Source organism: Parus major, chromosome Z (genome assembly GCF_001522545.3).
Source record: "Parus major isolate Abel chromosome Z, Parus_major1.1, whole genome shotgun sequence".
Classification (NCBI taxonomy): domain Eukaryota; kingdom Metazoa; phylum Chordata; class Aves; order Passeriformes; family Paridae; genus Parus; species Parus major.
The window spans coordinates 64,723,133-64,742,355 of NC_031799.1; the positions used below are offsets into that span (position 1 = coordinate 64,723,133).

At 39.3% G+C, this 19,223-nt stretch overlaps 2 protein-coding genes across 13 annotated transcripts in view; one reads left to right on the plus strand and one right to left on the minus strand.

The window, feature by feature from the left end:
• The window catches only part of PPIP5K2 (diphosphoinositol pentakisphosphate kinase 2), a 52,263-nt gene extending 51,572 nt beyond the window's left edge, over nt 1-691 (minus strand). The window contains exon 1 of one of the 2 annotated variants that reach the window (XM_019009185.2): nt 579-691. The gene's annotated coding sequence lies outside the window, so the exon portion shown is untranslated. Of the gene's footprint in view, nt 1-19; nt 183-578 lie in introns of those variants that run through there. The other variant, XM_019009188.2, reaches the window with a different exon arrangement.
• Nucleotides 495-13,836, plus strand: GIN1 (gypsy retrotransposon integrase 1). 11 transcript variants are annotated; one of them, XR_004500545.1, is made up of 11 exons: nt 733-960; nt 2,541-2,585; nt 3,944-4,089; nt 4,976-5,169; nt 6,959-7,264; nt 7,966-8,154; nt 8,250-8,417; nt 8,861-9,149; nt 10,953-11,146; nt 11,932-12,031; nt 12,239-13,832. XR_004500545.1 is itself a non-coding variant. In XM_015652396.2 (11 exons), coding segments are annotated over exons 1-10 (1,548 nt in total). In that variant the 5' UTR covers nt 733-958; the 3' UTR covers nt 11,947-11,992; nt 12,239-13,832. The 11 variants fall into 11 exon arrangements, 9 of the variants coding, with proteins under 9 accessions (XP_015507879.1, XP_015507876.1, XP_015507882.1 ...); XM_015652396.2 differs by having other exon boundaries at nt 11,932-11,992; XR_004500544.1 differs by having other exon boundaries at nt 10,953-11,992.
• Nucleotides 13,837-19,223: the final 5,387 nt, after the last annotated feature.

A 19,223-nucleotide genomic window follows, 5' to 3' on the forward strand; every position in this document is an offset into this window, starting at 1 on the left:
CCTTTCACCCCGTGTTCACCTGTACCAAAACGCATCACCTGACACTGACAGCACCGCACGCTACAACCCCACATAGCCCGCGTCCGGCACAGCCGCCGCTTCAACGAAACCCCGTCCGAGAGCAGAACGACCCAGAGACAAAGCGCTGACAGCGCACATGGGCCATGCCCGCCGCAGCAGCAGCAGCACGAGGAACAGGCGGGCGAGCGCGCCGCGGGGCTCTGCCCAACGCGCGCTCCGATGCGGGGCCGGTTCCCGCCGCACCGCCCGCGCTCCCCACCCACCGCCACACCGCTTCTCACGGGAACTCCTACTCGCCTCAGCCACCGCCCTGCCTTCCTGCGTCCCGGCCGCGCCAGGGACGGAAAGGCAGAAAAGCCAGGAAAGAAAAGAGGGAGCAGCCGCCCCCCCTGCCTGCGGCGGCCCCGCAGTCCCCACAGGAGGCGGTGTCGCCGCTGCCCCGCCCCCTCCCCTCCCTCCCGCCACTTCCGGGGGCGCCACAAAAGTCTCGGGGGGGCCGTCGCTCTGGTTGACCTGGCCGGGAAATTGTGGCCCCCCGCGACGGGCCTTGCCGGTACCTCTGCCGGAGAAGGTGTGTGCCCACGGCACGGCGGATGTTTCCGGCTGTGCCCGCCGGGCCGAGAGGGTGGCGGGGGGGGGCGGTAGCTGGAAGCAAAAAGGTCGCGTTGGCGTCGCTTGGTGCATGCGCGGGGTGCGAGGCCCAGGGAACGGTCACTCGACCGCCGCTCCCGGCATGCCCTGCGCGGGGAGCGATGTACACTGGGTTGTGTAGTGCTGTGGGCAGGAGGGAGGATGTGTAGGTGCCTTCCCGAGAGGAAGCGCTGCTGGGAATTCTGAATGGCGGCTGACGCTACCGCGGGCGGCAAGACGCGACTTGGCGTGCCTAGCCACTCGGCCTCTTAGGCGCCTTCTGTCACGCTTGTAAAACCAGGGAGGAATGTAGGCGAGTCTGTTAGTCTGATTTACGCTTTCTTTGAAGTACCTGGGTTAGAAAAGCGGTGTTTTGAAGCTCTGTACTGGACATAACCTTTAAGGAAGCTGGAGGGAGTCTTCTTACGTGAGCATATACTGGGAAGGGGGAATGGATTCAAAGAAAGAGAACAAGTTTAGATGAGATATTAGGAAAAAAATCTTTACTGAGAGGATGTGAGACACCGGAAGAGGTTGCCCAGGAAAACTGTCTGTCCCATTCCTGGAAGTGTTCGAGCACAAATGAGTTTGGGGCTTCGAGTAGCATGTAGCAGTTTGGAAGTTTGAAGTCCATCCCAAACCATTCTGTGATGGTGATTCAGGGTTCCACAGGTTAATTTCTGTTTCTTGTAGGAACAGCAGTCAGAGGTAGAGGAATTGGTCAAAAACTGGACTAAAAGAACAGTTTTGCAGTTAGGATTGTGAGAAAATGGGCATTAAAGGATGAAATAGCTGAGTATTAGCAGATACGACTATTTTGGCTACGCCACTAAGCAAAAAGACCTTTGGTTATATGGAAATTTCATTCTCATTGTAAAAGTATTTTCTAGTATATACTTTTCGAGTTTCAAAGGTATTACGAAATGGATAGCTAGTTTTATGTTTTTGATTTTTAGACTACCAGATGCATTATGAGTATATGAGACATAGCATATGGATTCCCTGAATAGATAAGAAAACCAGAAAATTTTATAAATTGTTTTTTTCAGAGCTGTTTTGTTTGGCATTTTTTAGGAGTCAGCCAAACAAAGTAAATTAGGTAGTGGGGGAAAAGATTAGTAAGGGCATAGGAAACTAAATATCCAGGAAGGAAGCTAATATTAGGCAGAAATCCAGCAGACTTCAGCACTTAATAGTTTGCTGGATCAGAATCTTACTAATTATAATACTAAATTAATGTATGTGGGTGCTACATAGCACATTCTTTCTTCATTGGCTTACCTAAGCTCTTCAAAAGGCTTATAACAGAAACTACCATTGCAGAAATGTGGATACTGTGTCTGCTTAGCTGAAGAGTTGTGGTCCTGCTTAGAAGTATCTTGTTGCTGTGCAACTTCGTTTTATTAAAATGGTCAGTTTTGGGCTTCATGGAGAATATTTGCTTCAGGCAAGTTTCAAAAGTGCTGGAAGAATAAAGATTGTTCTGTAAGATCTTTTCCCATGTGTGAAAGTCTGTGTCAAGCCAAAAGAGTCCATCATCCCTGTGGTTAAGTGACAGGTCATACTTGGCTACTTTTGACTTCAGGTGTCTGAAGTGCAGGACTGGGCTTGAGGAAACCCCTGATTAAAACTTAACTTGAGTGTGTCCCCCTGGCAGATGGGATATTTTAATTGCCCTTCACCAATGTTCTTTCACTCACAGAAATACTAGTTAATTGGCTTTTTTTAAACAACAGAAACATGAATTTACTTCATGGTAGCCTCACCTGCTTTTCTGCTGTTAGTTAACAAATTTACCAGCACGTGCTGTCAGTTGTAAATTTACAGGAAACTAGTGTGTCAGAACAGTCCTCTCCTTCCCTATTCTGAAACACCCTCTTTCTTTACAGGCTAGATCGTGGTGTTGGAAAGTACATCTGTGTTAGTTATCTCAGGTATGAAAATTTTACTTTATAACACAACTGCTGTATGACAGACTTGGCTTATTTTGAAAACTAGCTCTAGGTTATATAAAATGAAGTATTCAGTGAGGCAAAAGTCTTGTCACATTTTGAATGGGAAGTTCCTGGCATGCATTTGCCATTGCTACCAGCAGTGCCTAGCTCAGGGTGTAAGTTCCAAAAATAACATATAGCATTTTATTTTCTGCGAGGAAAGGATGAAATGAAAGTGGATATAATTGCTCTTACGAGATCTTTGTCTCCTTCCCACCACCAGCGTAGTAAAGGTAGATGAGAATCTATAAATTGAAAAATAAACATTTTGTTTTACACATACTGTTTTCTGATAGCATCACCACATAATGAGATGATGTTCGCTACAGAGTGACTGAATACTGTCACTTACCCATAATTATAAGCCACTTAGCACATATGGCAGACAAACTATTTACTTTTTTAGCAGGCTACATATTGTCACAATCTGGCACTGGAACAGTAGCAGGATAAGGAAGAAATTACTTAATGCTCTGGGTAGCTAGCATTCACTATGAAATTATGACATAGTTGTATGTTATAGTTGGAGCAGACCCAAGCTTGACCCTGCTCCTGCAGACATCTACGAGAACAGGATTAAACTTCTGCTTTGTCTATGCTGCTGGAACAGATTTGAAAAAAAACAAACCACTCAAATCATATGGAGGTTGCAACAATAATCCTGCCTGTGAATGTTTTGATTTTCATTATTACATAATTATTTTGGTGCTATTCTTGCTAAACCCAAATATGTTCTGTATCAGTGGCCCATTTTCCTAATGACATTGCTTATTGATGTTCTCAGGGAAGTCAGCCCATGTCAAGGAACAAATTGTTACCTTGCATGCTGAGTCTGGTTTGGAATTTCAAAATCTAATTGTCTGATTAGTTACTGAAAAAAATTAATTTATATTAGTTTCTCTCTGGGAAACTGGTTTTTTTTCCTATTTGCCTATGTAGATTTTCTCAACTGAGGTGGATCTTTGAACAATCTCCAGTACAACTGAATTTGAGAGGTATCCAACAATGAGAATTTCTTTCTCTCTGATACCATTTCCTTTCCCTGTCCAATGAGTGTAGTAGAAGTCTCCATTGTGTGGAAATTTTAAAATACAGTTTGACAAAACCAACTCTGCTTAGAACAAAATTAATGTTTCAAGCAGTGTTCCTTGTTGCTAAAGTTGACTGTGGATAGTGGATGTGTATAGCCTCTTCTTAGAGGCTACATAACCAGGATGCTTCTGAGCTACAAAAAAGTAAAAACTTTAAGATGTGCTTCTTTGACAATTTATCTAATAAATTCTGTGCATTTTGTTCAGATTTGCAATGGTTCGTACTGGAAAAAGTGGTGGGCTCCACCTGAAGCAGATTGCATACTACAAACGAACAGGGGAATATCATCCCACAACATTATCAAGTGAAAGAAGTGGAATCAGGAAAGCTGCCAAAAAATTTGTTTTCAAGGGTAAAGCTTTTCTCTCAAATTATGCTAAAAATAGATATTAACATGAAGATTTGCTAATATGAAAAAAAAAAAGTGAGATCTTGCTCTGCAGCATTCTGTGATTTTAATAATCATTCTGTATGAGACAAATGCATTGCAAATCCCTGATTATTATATAAAAGGATGTTTGTAGAAATGGAAGCTCAATCTGCTTTAGTCCTTTTCAGGACAGGTCTATTTATCTATATAAAACACAAACCATATTTTATATACAGTAGAAATATGTAGCCACTGCAATCCATAATTGAATGGATTACAGAAAGGGAAATAGATCTCCAACTAGAGACAAGGAATGCTCCATCCAGTCTGGGGGATGTCTGGGCAGAAGTGCAAGAGCAACTTTGCCATCAGTCACCTGAAAGCCTCCAGGCCCTTCCTGACTTTATTGCAGCCCTGAGAGATATATAAGCCTTTATAAACCTTTGTAGTCTGCTGTGCTGTCCAGTCCTGTCAGAACTGCCAATGTTGTGTAGAGAGAAGGCAGGGAGGAGTTAAATCTGTGACTATCAGTGTCAGGTTGCTGGCAGTCACCCAACAGCTTCACAAACAACAGTTTCAACATTCCTACCTCCCCTTTCCAGTCCCAGTGTTTGTGTTTCAGTCAGACTTCCTGTGGGAATGCTGTTTGCATTCTGACTTGCCCTTCTAACTCCTTGTGTCTGGATAATAAACATGGTTGAACTAATGGCTCTTCGGAGGACATAATTGAAATGTTTATAAACAAAAAGCTATGTTTACACCAAAGTGAACTTACTGTAATAAATTCTATTCTGAGTCATGCTCAGTAGTTTCGTAAACTAAACAGAAGACAAAGCACTTGCTTATAATTTGCTGGTACTTCTTTCAGAAAACAAGTTGTTCTATGTTGGAAAAGACAGAAAACAAATGCGCCTGGTAATTGTTTCAGATGAAGAGAAGAAAAATGTCCTCAAGAAATGCCACAAAAATGCTGCTGGCACTCATCATGGTATATCAAGGACACTGACTTTAGTGGAGTCTAATTACTACTGGACCTCTGTAACAAATGATGTCAAGCAGTGGGTATGGCCTCATAGCTACAGGATACTTTATGTAGTCTGTTACAAACGTTTGGTAATCCTATGAACTTTGGTACAGCAAGTACCCAGGCTGTTTCATGAGGAGGAAAGGTGAACTTGCAGTCACACTACAGCTGGTCATCTTGGCAAAGCATGGCATTTCTTTTTACTCTTTTACTACTGGCTTGCACACCTCTATGGTGTGGTGGGGAGCCATGATCTCTTTTGGTAGGCAGGGCACATCTGGTCCCTGAGAGAGATTTCTTGTGCAAGAATTCTCACATATCTTTGTTAGGATGCAATGTGCCATCACAAGCATGTGTGACCAGAGTAGCTGCCAGCAGATAATATCTCTGCTTTACAATTAGGTGTGTTCAGGAAATAGTTAACACATCGAAGCTTGGGGAAGTTCCTTCTCCTTCACCCAAAGATGCAGGAGCAGGGACCCCTAGAAGAATTTGATCCTTCAGGAAACTATATGTAAATGCCCTTTAAGGCCAAATTACCATTGCTATCAGCTTGCTGCATTACTTGAATACTTGGAGTTCACATGAAACTGTTACATGAAATGAAAATGAGTCTTTCCTTCCAATTTAGATTGGACAAAAGTGCTCTGTCCTGTAGATTAAGTTGTTATGCATGGAAGATTATGTATACTTCCAGTGTTTTTCAACCACAGCATACATATGTAGGAATCCAGAAATGGAGAGACATTTCTCTGTTTGTCCTATTCTCCAAAAAAGGATTAATCTTATTTGCCACTGACAGAAAGGCTTCCAAATATCCCTGTGTAAACCAGGATTTATAAAAAACATGAGTAGAAGGTAGTAGAATGTTTAGTAAGCCACTAAGATGAAAAATACAGATTTTAGATGGTTTAATACATGGAGTAAAAATGGAGGAAAAAAGGTGTGGTTTTTAGCTCTCCTTCCTTCTCCATGGTTCTGCAGTTTTTAAAAGCACAGAGAGTGATTGGTTGAAAGTTAGTCGCAGTTTTAGTTACATAAGTAGATACAGAAAACTTAGTTGTTGAAATATAAAAACAATACACATGTCCATAGTTAACAAGGTTAAAAATAGATATAAAGATGAAGCAGCCACATGGTTCATGGCTATTCTGTACCATCAGAGCAAAATGAGCCAGGTTGCAGTGAATTGAACTTGTGCAGATAGTCTGAAGAGACCTGCCAAGTTTTGTAATACCATCCTAATGAACATGAGAAACAAGATTCTAACGAGCTTGGGAGTTTTCTTCGAACCCAGAGAACTGAGATAAGCGGGATTCCCCGTGAAGGAGTATCCCAAAGGAGCTCAGTCCAGAGTGGACTGAGAAATCCAAGAGTTAAGAAAAGTACAGAAAAAGTGCATCAGAATTGAGAGAAGAAAAAACAAATTGAAAAGTTAAAACACAGATGAGCCAAAAGGGGAATGATTAGGACTTCCTTTCACTCCCAGTTGCTTCCTGCTTCCTTTATTATTTAGAGATAGTACTGGATTTTAAAATTTGTACTGTAGACTTGAAAGAGCACAGTGCTTTCAGAATGGAGAGAATTCAGCTATAAGTTCTTTTACATGTCCCTCATCTGGCCCTTAATATTGTTTGGTCTTATTTTTTTTAATGCGGTTTCTGAAAAAATCTAAGGGTAAAAAATTGTAAGAATGGTGATAAATTTGTTTTGCATTGCCTGATCTGACCTGATTTACAGACAAATAGCAGAGATCTATAACTGGTGGTTGTGATCACCTTACTGTCACTTTTCTTTTGATAACATCTTTTCTGATGTCTTCTCTAGGTGTATGCTTGCCAGCAGTGCCAGACAGCAAAGAACATAGCCACCAGAGTGCCCAAAATACACCACATCAAAGCAGAGGACCCATGGGCTGCAGTCACTATAGGCCTAACAGGACCCTTCAATGTTACCAACAGAAGTCACAAATACATCATCATTATGACAGATTTGTTTACAAGATGGACTGTTATCTTACCACTGCATGACACTTCAGCAGCTGAAATTGCCAAGGCCATCATAAATGTGTTTTTCTTATATGGGCCACCTCAAAAGATGCCTTTTGATCAAGGGAAGGAGCTTATTTATCAGGTAATTATTTACATGACTAGTTAATCTCTTTTTATTGTTGTTGTGTTTTCCCCTCAAGAAAAAATACATTTTCCCTTACATTAGATTTGAATTTTAGATTGCTTTTGAGAAAGACTTTAGTATTTTTTTTTCTTTAATTGAAAAAGCAATGAAGTTTGCACATTCAACAAGCGTCAAACCAATTATTTGCAATTGTAATGCTATGCAGTGTTTCCCAGGGCTTTATTCTTTGTGGAAAGAACAAAGTAAAATTATTTCCTGGCAGTCATAGTGCAGGTTTTGTCACTTACTTGAACTGGCATAAATTTGTACACTGCAGTTTGCTGTATATAATTCATCCATATTGCCCAGTATAGCAATAGCTAAGGGTATTTTTGACATTGGCTTATAGCGATTATTAAGGACTTGTTGCACTTAGTTCTTCTCAGAGATGATGAAGTCATCAGACTGTGATATGGAGGTAATGACAGATTGATTTAAGTGGCAAAAATGTTGCTAGGAACCATCAATCACTGGCTCCTAAGCTCTACTTAATGCTTTAGCTCTCATTCACAGTCCTGGTGTGTTTTGTGCCAATATGTATGCAAAATTTTTCCCAGTCACCATCGTATCACCAAAAGGGGTGAAAAACTTGAGGTTTTTTACTTGAAATGAGATACAGAACAGGGGAAATGTTCACTAATTGTGTTCTTCTTTTGAAGATAAATGAAGAACTGTTTGCACTTTTTGGAGTGAAACAAATTGTATTGTCTTATCCTCAGACGGATGATGTAAATGAAAGAATGTCCAAGACAATCAAAAGTTTCCTTAACAAGTATTGCACTGACCATCCAAATGATTGGGATGAGCATTTGTCTGCTATAGCCTATGCTTTCAATTCGACAAATTCGGTATGTGAAGGTTCTTCTTCTTTTGACTGAAGTCTTCCAAAATGTCTGTGAAGCTGGATGCTAAATTTGCTTGCTTTTGGTCCCCAAATAAATAGGAGCCAGATAAAAACACCCCATATTTCCAAATGTTCAACCGTAACCCACATGTTGTTGACCCCATGAATATATTTGTGGAAGGAGGATACAGCAGTTTTGCCAAAATATTTGAAGCAACTAAAAAAGTCAGTCAAGCACTGGAAGAAGAGAAAACCTCAGATTTCCAGGTAAATGTTGTGTATTTGAATTTTACTAGTAAGAAGACTGAAGATAAAGATAAAAAGTTCTGAGGCATAAAGTATAACTCACCTTTTAAAATAATGTGGGGGTTTGAGTGGTGGTTTCCAGTTTGTTTTCCTTCCCTCGTGACCTCTTAATTTCAGTGTAACACATCTCATATGTATTTTGAGGGAGTAACCTTAAAAGAGACCTATTGTCAGAAGTTTACTACGTCTGACTTAGAGGGCAGAATAGAGAAGTTGAAAACTATTGCCTATGGATTAGTGATTTCTGAAGTTAAAAGCAATTTCTTCATCACTCATCAGTCCCACATAATTACAAACTACACACATCCAAAACCACTCAATGTCATACTTAAGCACTGTTAACCAATGCTACAAAATTGCATTATTACTTTTTGGAAAAAAATTTTACATGTATCTTTCTGTAGGCAGATGAAAAAACTTCAGATGAACAAAAAATCAGACCCAAAATCACAGTCAAAAGGAAGACAAAACAGTTAAATACCCTTCAGCTTAAAGTTGGACATGAAGTCCTCAGGCGAAGAAAAAACTGGTGGAAAGATGGTCGTTTCCAGTCAGAATGGATTGGTCCTTGTATCATAGATTACATCACAGAAAATGGCTGTGCAATACTAAGAGATTCCACAGGATCCAGGCTGAAAAGACCCATCAAGATGTCTCACCTCAAGCCTTATATAAGAGGGTCCAGTGAAAAAGGTGTATATGATTTTTTTTTAAGTTTGTATTTTTATATATGTAAAAAAAGTTGTTTTTTTGTTTTGTTTTTTTAACTTCTCTTTTGTGGTGTTAGGTTATTAGAATGAAAAGGTATCATTCACTCACCAGTGGGAATTATATTAGCAAACACAGTAATGTGTTTAAAAAAATAAAGCCGTACTTTTCAGTACTGTACTTTTCAGTAAGGAGAAGAGTGAGTGAGTGACATCAAACTATGCAGAGCATGTAACAGAGCTCATGAATATTGTTCAAAGTCTTTTTAAAAATAGCCTCTATTAAAGTTTCTTCTAGTCACTGTTTTGGCTCTACTTGTGCTGGCTAATAGAAGTGTAGAAACAATCTAGAAGTATAAGCAGGCTGAACTGTGTCCAAGGAGCATTTTCTGATTGTGTTTCGGTTCTGGTGTAGGCAGGATTCACAAAAATTTTGTTTGTGCAATGGAAACTTTTTCTTTTTTTCAACATTGGAGTGTCTTCTAAAGCCTTAAACTACGAAAACTACATCATCAGAGAACTGATTTTGGAATAGTTTATTTTAAGTTGTTCTATTAAAGAAGGCAAGTGTTTCTCTTACCGGAGAAAATAAAATTGACATGCTCTGTGGTAGGATGGCTAGAAATTTACAAAGATTTGGATAACCAACTTCTACTCTTGTTAGCTTGCCCTTTGACAAATCAAATAGTGGCGGCTGTTTCTTTTCTGCTTGTGCTGTCTTTGAGTCACCCAGAGGCATTTTTAAAAAAATTAAATACTTGGTGTTCAGAAGACTTATGGCACAGAACAAGCTGCTGTTTACCTCAGAATTCTTGAAAAGCAGAACAATTCCCACACTATTGGCACATGTGGTCAAACTTTGCTTCTTGTAAATATATAAACTACATTGATATGGTAATTTCTTCCACTGCCTCTTAAAGCTGAGAGATTTGCAAAGCTGAAACTAATTCTGGAACTTCATGTAACAAGTTGAAATATTTGTCAGTCATCATTTTGTAACTAAGATACTGACTTCATGTCATGTCATGAGGCCACTATTTTTTGACAATCACACAGTGCCTTCTGGTTCCTCATTATAGTGCTGATGCATGAGCATATATACTGATGCATATCAAACATATAGATAATGAACAGCTATTACAGTAACTTTGGGTAAATTGTCTCACTGTATAAAAAGCTGAAAGTAGTGGTCTTTGTGGTATTAGAGCCCAATGTGTTTACCACTGAATACTGCAGAAACAGTGTGTAAACAGAATTCCCTTTTTCGGGAAGTGACTGTCTTGGTCTTGGCTGGGATAGATTTTGGTGGTTTGTTTTTTTGTTTTTGTTTTTGTTTTTTGTTGTTTTCTGTTTTTTACTTCCCTACTTCACTTAGTTTTTAAACTTTTTACTGTTTAAGAAAGCCATCTGTGTTGCAGTAAGGTTTCCCAGCGAGAGCTTGAAGAAATTACATTTTTCTGTGTGCATGCACAAAATGAAAGAATCTACATGTTCATTTATTCAATAAATTAGTTAGTTCAATAGATGACGATGATAGACATCAAGCTAGTTAGTCATTGACTTAGCTAAGAAAAGCTCTAAGTGTGGATCATCACAAGAATTATTTTGTGGATTTAAGGAGATGCCAAACATTTGATGCTCAGTGAAATTGGGAAATTCACATTATCAGTCTGCTGTCACTCAAACATTCTTGTCCTCTTTTGGAAATTGCTTTGAAAAGTAAGTTAGCACCTCACTAACATTTTCGTGGCTACAGGGATCTGAACTAATAGCTCCTTTCCTTTTACAGGCAACCATTACATTCTACAAGGTGCAGTAGCTTCTGACCATGATTATATTGGCTTATCTGAAAGATCTGATAATTCAAACCAACCAGACTCTGTTGCTGAAAAAGAAATAAATGACTACAAAAGAGATGTCATGTCTGCTGTGCAGATTCTACCTGCAGCCAGCAAAGACCAAGTGTCAGCAGATGAGTCTGAGGTGAGAGAAGATCATTGCATCAGATCAAACACTGCAAAGCCAGAGCAATGGCTTTCACCTTGTTGGACCCTTCAGACAAAGACAGAGGATATTTAAGCATACTCTTCTATCACATTTCATTGCCAAGCAGCTTAGAAATACTGTGACAAACTTAAACAAAACAAAACAAAAAAATAATAGCTCCAACTTATTTAGCCCAATCTGTTTTACTCGTTTGTGGGTCTAAAAGTGCTTCAGGTATCTAATTTGTCTGGGTGTTAAGAAAAAGCACATATTCTGATCATGCAATTAAATTTCAAATTTTGTTGGTAGAATGGCAATGTGGCCGTGCCTTACTGTTATCCTCCCAGGACAATGCATCATTTCACTGTAATGACCTTTTTTTCCATTTAACCCTTGGATGACTCATTCCTAATGTGTCTGTTCAAAGTGAGATGAATTAAATCTTAGCAAGTTGGTGTAAATTTTCCCTCCATTACAGAGAAGCTCATGTCTTCCTTTCCCTGTTCTATAACAGTTTTCTATTCTTTCTGGGAAGCTGCAGCCTCTGACTTTTACAACTTCTAATTTCTAGTCTAATCCATTTAAGATCTCACAGAACAATATAACTGCCAAAATCAAATGCATGTGGTGTTCTATGCATGAAACAATGAGGGCTGCAGCTGTTCCCTGCTCATCAAAAGTCTGCTAGTGTAGACGGTTTTAATATTTCAGGCACATGAAAAAATCTCAAGAGCATTTAATATTCATTTGTGCTTTTTCCATAAATACATTCTCCATTTCAGTTACCTCTTCACTGAGCCTGTGCACGTTGTGAGATTTTCCATGGACAGTGGGCTATGAAAGGTGAAGCACTGGTATTAACTTATTCTCTGATTTTCTTGGGTACGTTGTTAATGGTCTGGACTTCCTGATAAGACCACTGTTTCTCAAAGTCAGTAGCACAGGAATTTTTTTATATGGAAAAACTGATGTATGCAGATCTGGTTTGGTTGGTGTTTTGGGGGGGGTTTTGTTTGTTTGGGTTTTTGTGGATTTTTCTTTTTGTTTTTTTGTTTTGTGTTGGTTGGCTGGTTGTTTTTTTTTTAATAGGAGATTGATAGGAAGATGAAGAAAACTAGCATACAACTGAATTGAGCAATTCTGCAACTTCTGGATGGTGCTGTGGAAGATTTGCTTATCTTGCTCTCTGAATTTGTGTGTTCCTTCTCATTTCTGCTCCTGAATGTCATGTGACTTATAACACAGGTGGAGGAAAGTAGTATTTATTAGGAGTTTTCAGTTAATTTTAGGCAATTAGACCTAGTCATCAAGGTGGATTAAGTGCCTGCCTCCTACAGAAATTGACATGTACAGTGCAGTATGTCTTTGATATCATGAATTGCATCTGTGGGATGCACAGCACCATGACAGAATCCGATCTTAAACTTCAAATGAAAAATAATTAATACCCAAACTATTGTGTGTCTTCTGAAAATGCAATCCTACAGATACAGTTTCTCTCCACCAAGACTTCAGAAAGAGTCTTTCTGAATACACTGTGTGTGTGCACACATGGAATAAATATTTATTTTTATGTGTCATGCTTTTGAGGAAAATATTAGTGTCAGGGATAAAAATGGAGAGTAAGGCATTGTTTGTAAGACTCATTTCTGCTTTGGTAGCTGCAAAAGAGAACCAGCCTCTCTTATTTTTTTCCTTACTCCAAGTGCTCAGTTCCTGAATTGTGCACAGTACAGCAGAACTGTTTTCTGGGGTGTGGAATTGTTAGAGCTACATTGAAGAGAAAGCAGATGCTGCAGTGAGAGAATAATGAGGAAAACACAGAAACATTTAACTACTCTGTACATTTACCATATTGCAGATTGTTCAGGCTTCCTGGTATTTTGATCTACTGTATTAACAAGCAGGTATTAGTGACTTATCAGTGCACTGAAAGGTGGCCTTCTCTGCATGGGGTTCACTGAAATAAAATACAGGGTTTTCAAACTATTGACATGAAAAACATCACTGGAAACTGGAAAAAAACCCACTGTTTTGACAAAACTGACACAAAGAAGCAAGATTTAGCGGTGTCTTTAGGAAACGGGTACTATTCTCTTCTGCACCTAATAGAAGACTTGCTCGTCTTCTGTTTATGTCTTGGTAACCAAATTATGTAGAAATTTTTAATGAAAAGCAGTACACAAAAAGCTTTAATTTGAAGAGGAAGGCTTTTCCAGCTAGCAGTAACCAGATAGTAAACTGAATTTTAAAACATTTGATTTTGGTGCAGTTAATCCTGAGAGATGCATTCCCTGGTCAGTTCTCCTTTCGACTTGTGTATAGATGAAGGAATCTGCAGCAACCTTGCTGCACTGGTAGCAGAAGCAGGTGTGCAAAAAAACAATAACTATTGTAGGAAATAGAGCATGTCCCCTCTTCCAGGCAGTGCTGCCCTTATACAGATTGCTAGTGCAGTGACAAGCAGATCACTGGGATACAACTTTCTGTATTTCTGTATTTCCATGTACAACTCATTACTCACATGGGTGAGCTCTTTTTTAGGTACTTGAGAAGCATCTCAAAACTCATCAGCAGAGCTGGAGCATTCAGAGCTGCAGCTGGTGGCAAGAATTGGTGTGTTGAATATGTAAAGTGCTATCTGAGTAAGTGGGTTAAAAGGGAATAAATCAGATTTCACAAATTCAGTACCCAAAATTAGTTGATTATTTTTGGCAATTGATGCCTTTAATATCCTTATGCCTCACTTCCTCCTTCTGTAGAGAATAAGTAACACCATATCAGATTCCAGACAATCTGCAAAAAATACTCATTACTCTTCACAAAGCTGGAAGACATAGTGATAAAAGCCCCTATAGAAAAGCCCTTAAGAAAATTAATTCTGTTCTGTGCAGCATTTCAGTGATACACAGTAAATAATACCTGTGCTTTCCCACCAGATTGATTCTGAGTCTTTACCTAGTCAGAAACTTCTTCCATCACTCCCGTAGATTAAAAGACCAAGAAGAAGGCAAGCAGAGCGCACAGTTACAGTGTCATACCGGAAAATAATTTTTTAGAGCCTTAGCTTTCGTGTATTTGTCTCCTTCTGGAGACGTTCTGGGTTTGTGCTGGAGCGTCGGTCGCACGGTGGCAGCCTGGAGCCGCGGGAGCCACCGCCTGCGGGAATTCGCGGGGCTCGCAGCAGCTGCTGCCCACTGTCCTTCCGAGGGTTTCTCTCGAAATTACGTTCGCAGCACAATTTTCGGTAATTTTCACATAGAACTGTCGATAATTACGGGAGCATTACATTTCCAAGAGAACATGACTTGCATTTTGTGAAGGCTGCGTGACTGAGTATATGTATCCATATATCATACATCACTGAGTATGTGATCCAGAGTATAAAACAACTTGTGTATTAGTTGGTTTTATACCACAGCTGCCAACTATGGTAAACTTTCAGTACAGCTTTACACCTTCCCAAGAAATGCTCATCTTTCACTTGGTTGGGGTGAGCAGGATCTCACAGGGAAGCGCCTGGAATAAAGCCATGCCTCCACTTCCTTATGTGAGCAGTGTGTGTGACCTGAGAGCCGATCTGAGGAAACATGGCAGAACTGTGGGACTCACTCCCTTTTTTCTGCAAGTAATTATCTCTGGAGCAGCCATTTTAGGACGTGTCAGGGCTGAAGGAAGAAGTAACAATCAGAGGCCAGAGGGTATTCAGAGCACTGAGAATTGCAGTGGCCAGGGCAGCGTTCTGCCCTGAAACCCTAAATAATAAGTAGCACAAACTTTAGCTTCTTACGGCAGTTGCCTAATCTCCATTCTGAAAAAAATCTCCAATCCTAATTAAAAACATTAGCATCCTATGTCTCAGAAGAATAAATGTAGTCTGTAATTAATAATTTTGCTAGTCTGCTGAACTGTTACCACTGACTACTTTCTAGGGAAAAAAATCACTCCACTGCATCTTTAAACCAGTACTTTGGCACAGTGCCCTAGAAGAATACTGCCCATACATCATCTGTATATTTTCTAAAAGCTGTGCAGTGAAATCAGACAGAATTTCACTCACGTGATGTCATGCTTCACATGCAACTCATTAATTTAATAAGAAACATGAGTGGAATGGAGATAAAGAAAGAAACAGTGTAAAGTGCGTTCATGACCTGTAGTATTTAGAAAAAATCTAGTGCAGCTTCCATGCACTATCTTTCCAAAATAACACCAGCTGAATATTTTAAAGTTTTTTGGCCACCACATCTAGAAATAGCAAGAAGTTTGCATGTTTTGCGTGGATAAGTAGATATCACTGTAGATTTTAAATCCTCCTCTACATTGTCAGCTCTCCTCTTCTGCCAGTAAGGCTTAGCTATACAGATGTAATACATAGCATAAATAAATTTGTGCTAAAATTATAATCTTGTCTGATAAGAATCCTAGCATATTTCCAGGAAACCTTCTCTGACAAGATTATAGTGATATGCAGCAAGGCCAACATGAATATTTGTCTGCAAGAACTGTATTCCAAGAGACCCCCGAAAAACCTGAAAACATATAAAACAGTTGCAGTTTGTGAAGCATGGTGGGAAGTGCTGCAGATAGCCTCCTCCTTATCTCACCTGATGCTGTTCGCCTGGCACAGTACTGAACTGATTTTTGCTTATGGTTTCTTTTTACAATTGTATTTTGATTATAGAATGAATTTATTTTTTTATTAATCAAATTGGCTACTAATTTATAATACAGAGAAATCTAATTTTTTCCCCATTACTGGAGAAGAGCCTAAAGAGCATATACAGTGTAAATTCTACTAAAAATTTTGATAATTCACATAAAGAATAAAAATATTTTCATGTGTAAGTATTTAAAAACCCCAACACATAAAGGCAAATCAGGGTGCTAAAACTGTAGGGTTCAATAGCATCTGTTTTACATAGAAAATACAGTGCCTTAATTTCAGCTCTTAATTTTAATTGACTTGAATATTCAGTTCTGGTTTTGGGCTTTTTTTACTGGTACAGTACATGAATCACACAATCTGTGAACTATATAACAGCATAGTCTTTAAAATTTTAAAGTATGCCCTAATGTGCAATTAAGTAATTAAATAATAAAGTTGCTTTTGAATTGCTCAGTAGTGATGTTCCCCACAACTTTTACTGCTAATACTATCATGTCTTTCAAGCAAGTTCCCACATGTGTATTTGAATGGCAAGCTAAAAATTACCAAGCCCCTTCTCTGTAGCATGCCACATGCTTAATCCTAATGCTCTGTAGCGTGATAGCCACTACTGACCTAAAGACTCCGATAAAACTTAAATAAGTCTGGTTTTGGCAAGAAAGAAGCTTTTGCAATTTACCACAATGACCTATAAATCCTCATTTACTCTACAGTGTACTGCTTGATTAGAAAACTACTCAATCAAGATGCTTCTGAAGGAATCCATTTACCCCTAATGATACTTGGTGGCAAGGACAGCTGCTTAATTGGGATTTTAATTTCAGTTAATTAGGATACGTTCAGGTGATGTGGGTGGCAATGGGTGTATCACACGTCAGTGCATCCTCCTCATGGCACCTTGCAGTTGCCCCAGTCTGCCTGCACTTAACGCAGGTTCACAAAAAGGTGCCAAAAATTACTTGATGCCACCTGCCAGTGGATCACAGCCACTTTCCCATAACTGTAAGACTTCCCAAGCATCAGACTATCTAAAATAGGGAGATGCTTAATACAGTACAGGAAGGTGTTTTGCTACTTGGTTAGCTTAATTTAATGAAAATACTCAGCCCCTACAATAGCAAAGATTCTTCCTTCTTTAAAAGGCTTAAGAAAAGATTAATCAACAACACATGGACCATGTCTTTTAAATCTTAAAATGTGCAATTACATATTGTTCATTAAAGCAGAGTCTTATCTGGAACCACTGCTGAAAACTAATTTAAACATGCTCTCCAAAGTTTAGATTGAATGACCAGAATTCAACAATAAATAATATTAGCACATAGAACCTGTTGGAATGGAGGATTGTCTGCTGGCTTATTAAAATGAGAACTGTGATTCGTAAAGCTTGTATCTTTCTTTTTACATTAATTTTTCTATTGAAGTATGAAGTCTCTAGTACATTGTTTTCATAAAATGCAGCTTTAATAAGAGATAAAGAACATTCAGTGCCTTCAAGTAGCTTCAGATGTTCCAGTTTTGCCATTGTACCTGTACAAAATCAGAAACTGAGGTGCTGAAATTTGATTGCTGCTGGAAAGTAGTTGGTTGCCTCTCCATGCAGTTATTAAAAATTACAGAATAGCTTGGGTTGAAAGTGACCTTAAAGATCACCTAATCCAACCCCTCTGCCATGGGCATGGACACTTTCCACTGGACCAGGCTGCTCAGAGCTCCATCCAACCTGGCCTTGAACGCTTCCAGGGATGAGGCATCTACAGCTTCTCTGGGCAACCTGTGTCAGTGCCTCACTATGCTCAGAATAAACAACTTCTCTCTAATATCCAACCTAAATATCCCTCTTTCAGTTTAAAACCACTGCCCCCTTGTCGTATCACTACAGTCCTTGGTAAAAAGTTTTTGTCTTTCTTATAAAACCACTTTAAGTACTCAAAGGCTGAAATGAGGTCTTTGGGGAGCGTTCTCTTGTCCAGACTGAAAAACCCCCAACTTCAAGAGAGGTACTTCAGCCCTCTGATCATCCTTGTGGCCTCTCTGGACCCACCCAAGAGGTCCACATCCTTCTTATTTTGGGGACCCCAAGGCTGGACGCAGCACTGCAAGTGGGGTCTCACCAATCTGGTCCTCCATCCTGCTTCTCTATAGGCAGCCCAGGATTATTGTAGAGACCAATGTCTGAATTCCACAGAGCTGAGATTACAATTAAAGCTCAACTAATCTATTTTAGCTTGTACTTGCAATTAAACTGTTTGGCTGATTCTCTCTCATCAAAGCATTATCTAGAATTGGAGACACAGCTCAAATAAAGGAAAGGACAAAGAGGGAAGCTGCACATTACTTCCACTGAGCTCTGCTAATGGAGGCCAAGAACATTATGTCACTTGGACATAAAGTGAGCTAACCAAATGTTAGAAAAATATACCCTTATTGACTACTTTTAAGAAAACTCTGCAATCTTTTAGAACTGATGGCATATACACCATCTATGAAAGCAGTGTCACCACAGCTTTTTTAACTGCTGTCACTGGAAACTTCCTGTAAACTAGTGACTTAGCATTTTTGCAGACAGCTTCAGAGGATTCTTTTCAACTAACTGATTTTTTTTTATTCATATACACAAGGATCAAGGCCACAGCCAAAAATAATACTTGCATTCAAAAGTGAGAAAGAAACACCCTGTTTTCCTTATAACATTAGGAAAACAAAAATTTGCAGGAGAGGAAGCAACTTAAGAGTATGCAGAAAATACTTTTCACATGAAACTGCCTGTACTCCAGAATTTCAGATGACTCTCCTGGAGATTTTGCTGTATGTGAGAAAAGAAACCAGCTTATAATGCATTTGAAGTCTGGGGTTTTGGTTTTGGTGTTTGTTATTTTTCCCCTAGAAAAAGGGGATTCATAAAATCTTGCTGGGGGAAGAAATCTTACCTTTTTCTCCACTATCATTACCCTTATTTCCCCATAAACCTTGCAAAATCCCCACAAGGAGCTTAAAGCCTATTTTCCAGCCTAAATGCCAGCAGTAGCCTATTACATACAACACCTGCAATGACGATAATGAAAACTGTTTCATAAAACCCTGTGGCAATTACAGCTGTGTACACTCTGCTATAATAGCAGTTTTAAAAGGACATTAATTATGCTCTGATCCTCAAACTGGACTGATTAGTCATAATGTTACACAATGATTCACAGCACAGATGACTCATACAGAGAGGGTAATTATCCAGCAGGACTTCCGTAAGTCTGCTGCTAAATATGAGAGCTCATTACAAGACTGAGGGTTTGTGTTGAATGAATGAAAAAAGAAGTGTGGAGAAAAAAAGAAAATATGTACTTCTAATCAGCTAGTATTAGATGCCTACCCTGACTAATTTGCATATTTAGTTTGAGACACAGGTTT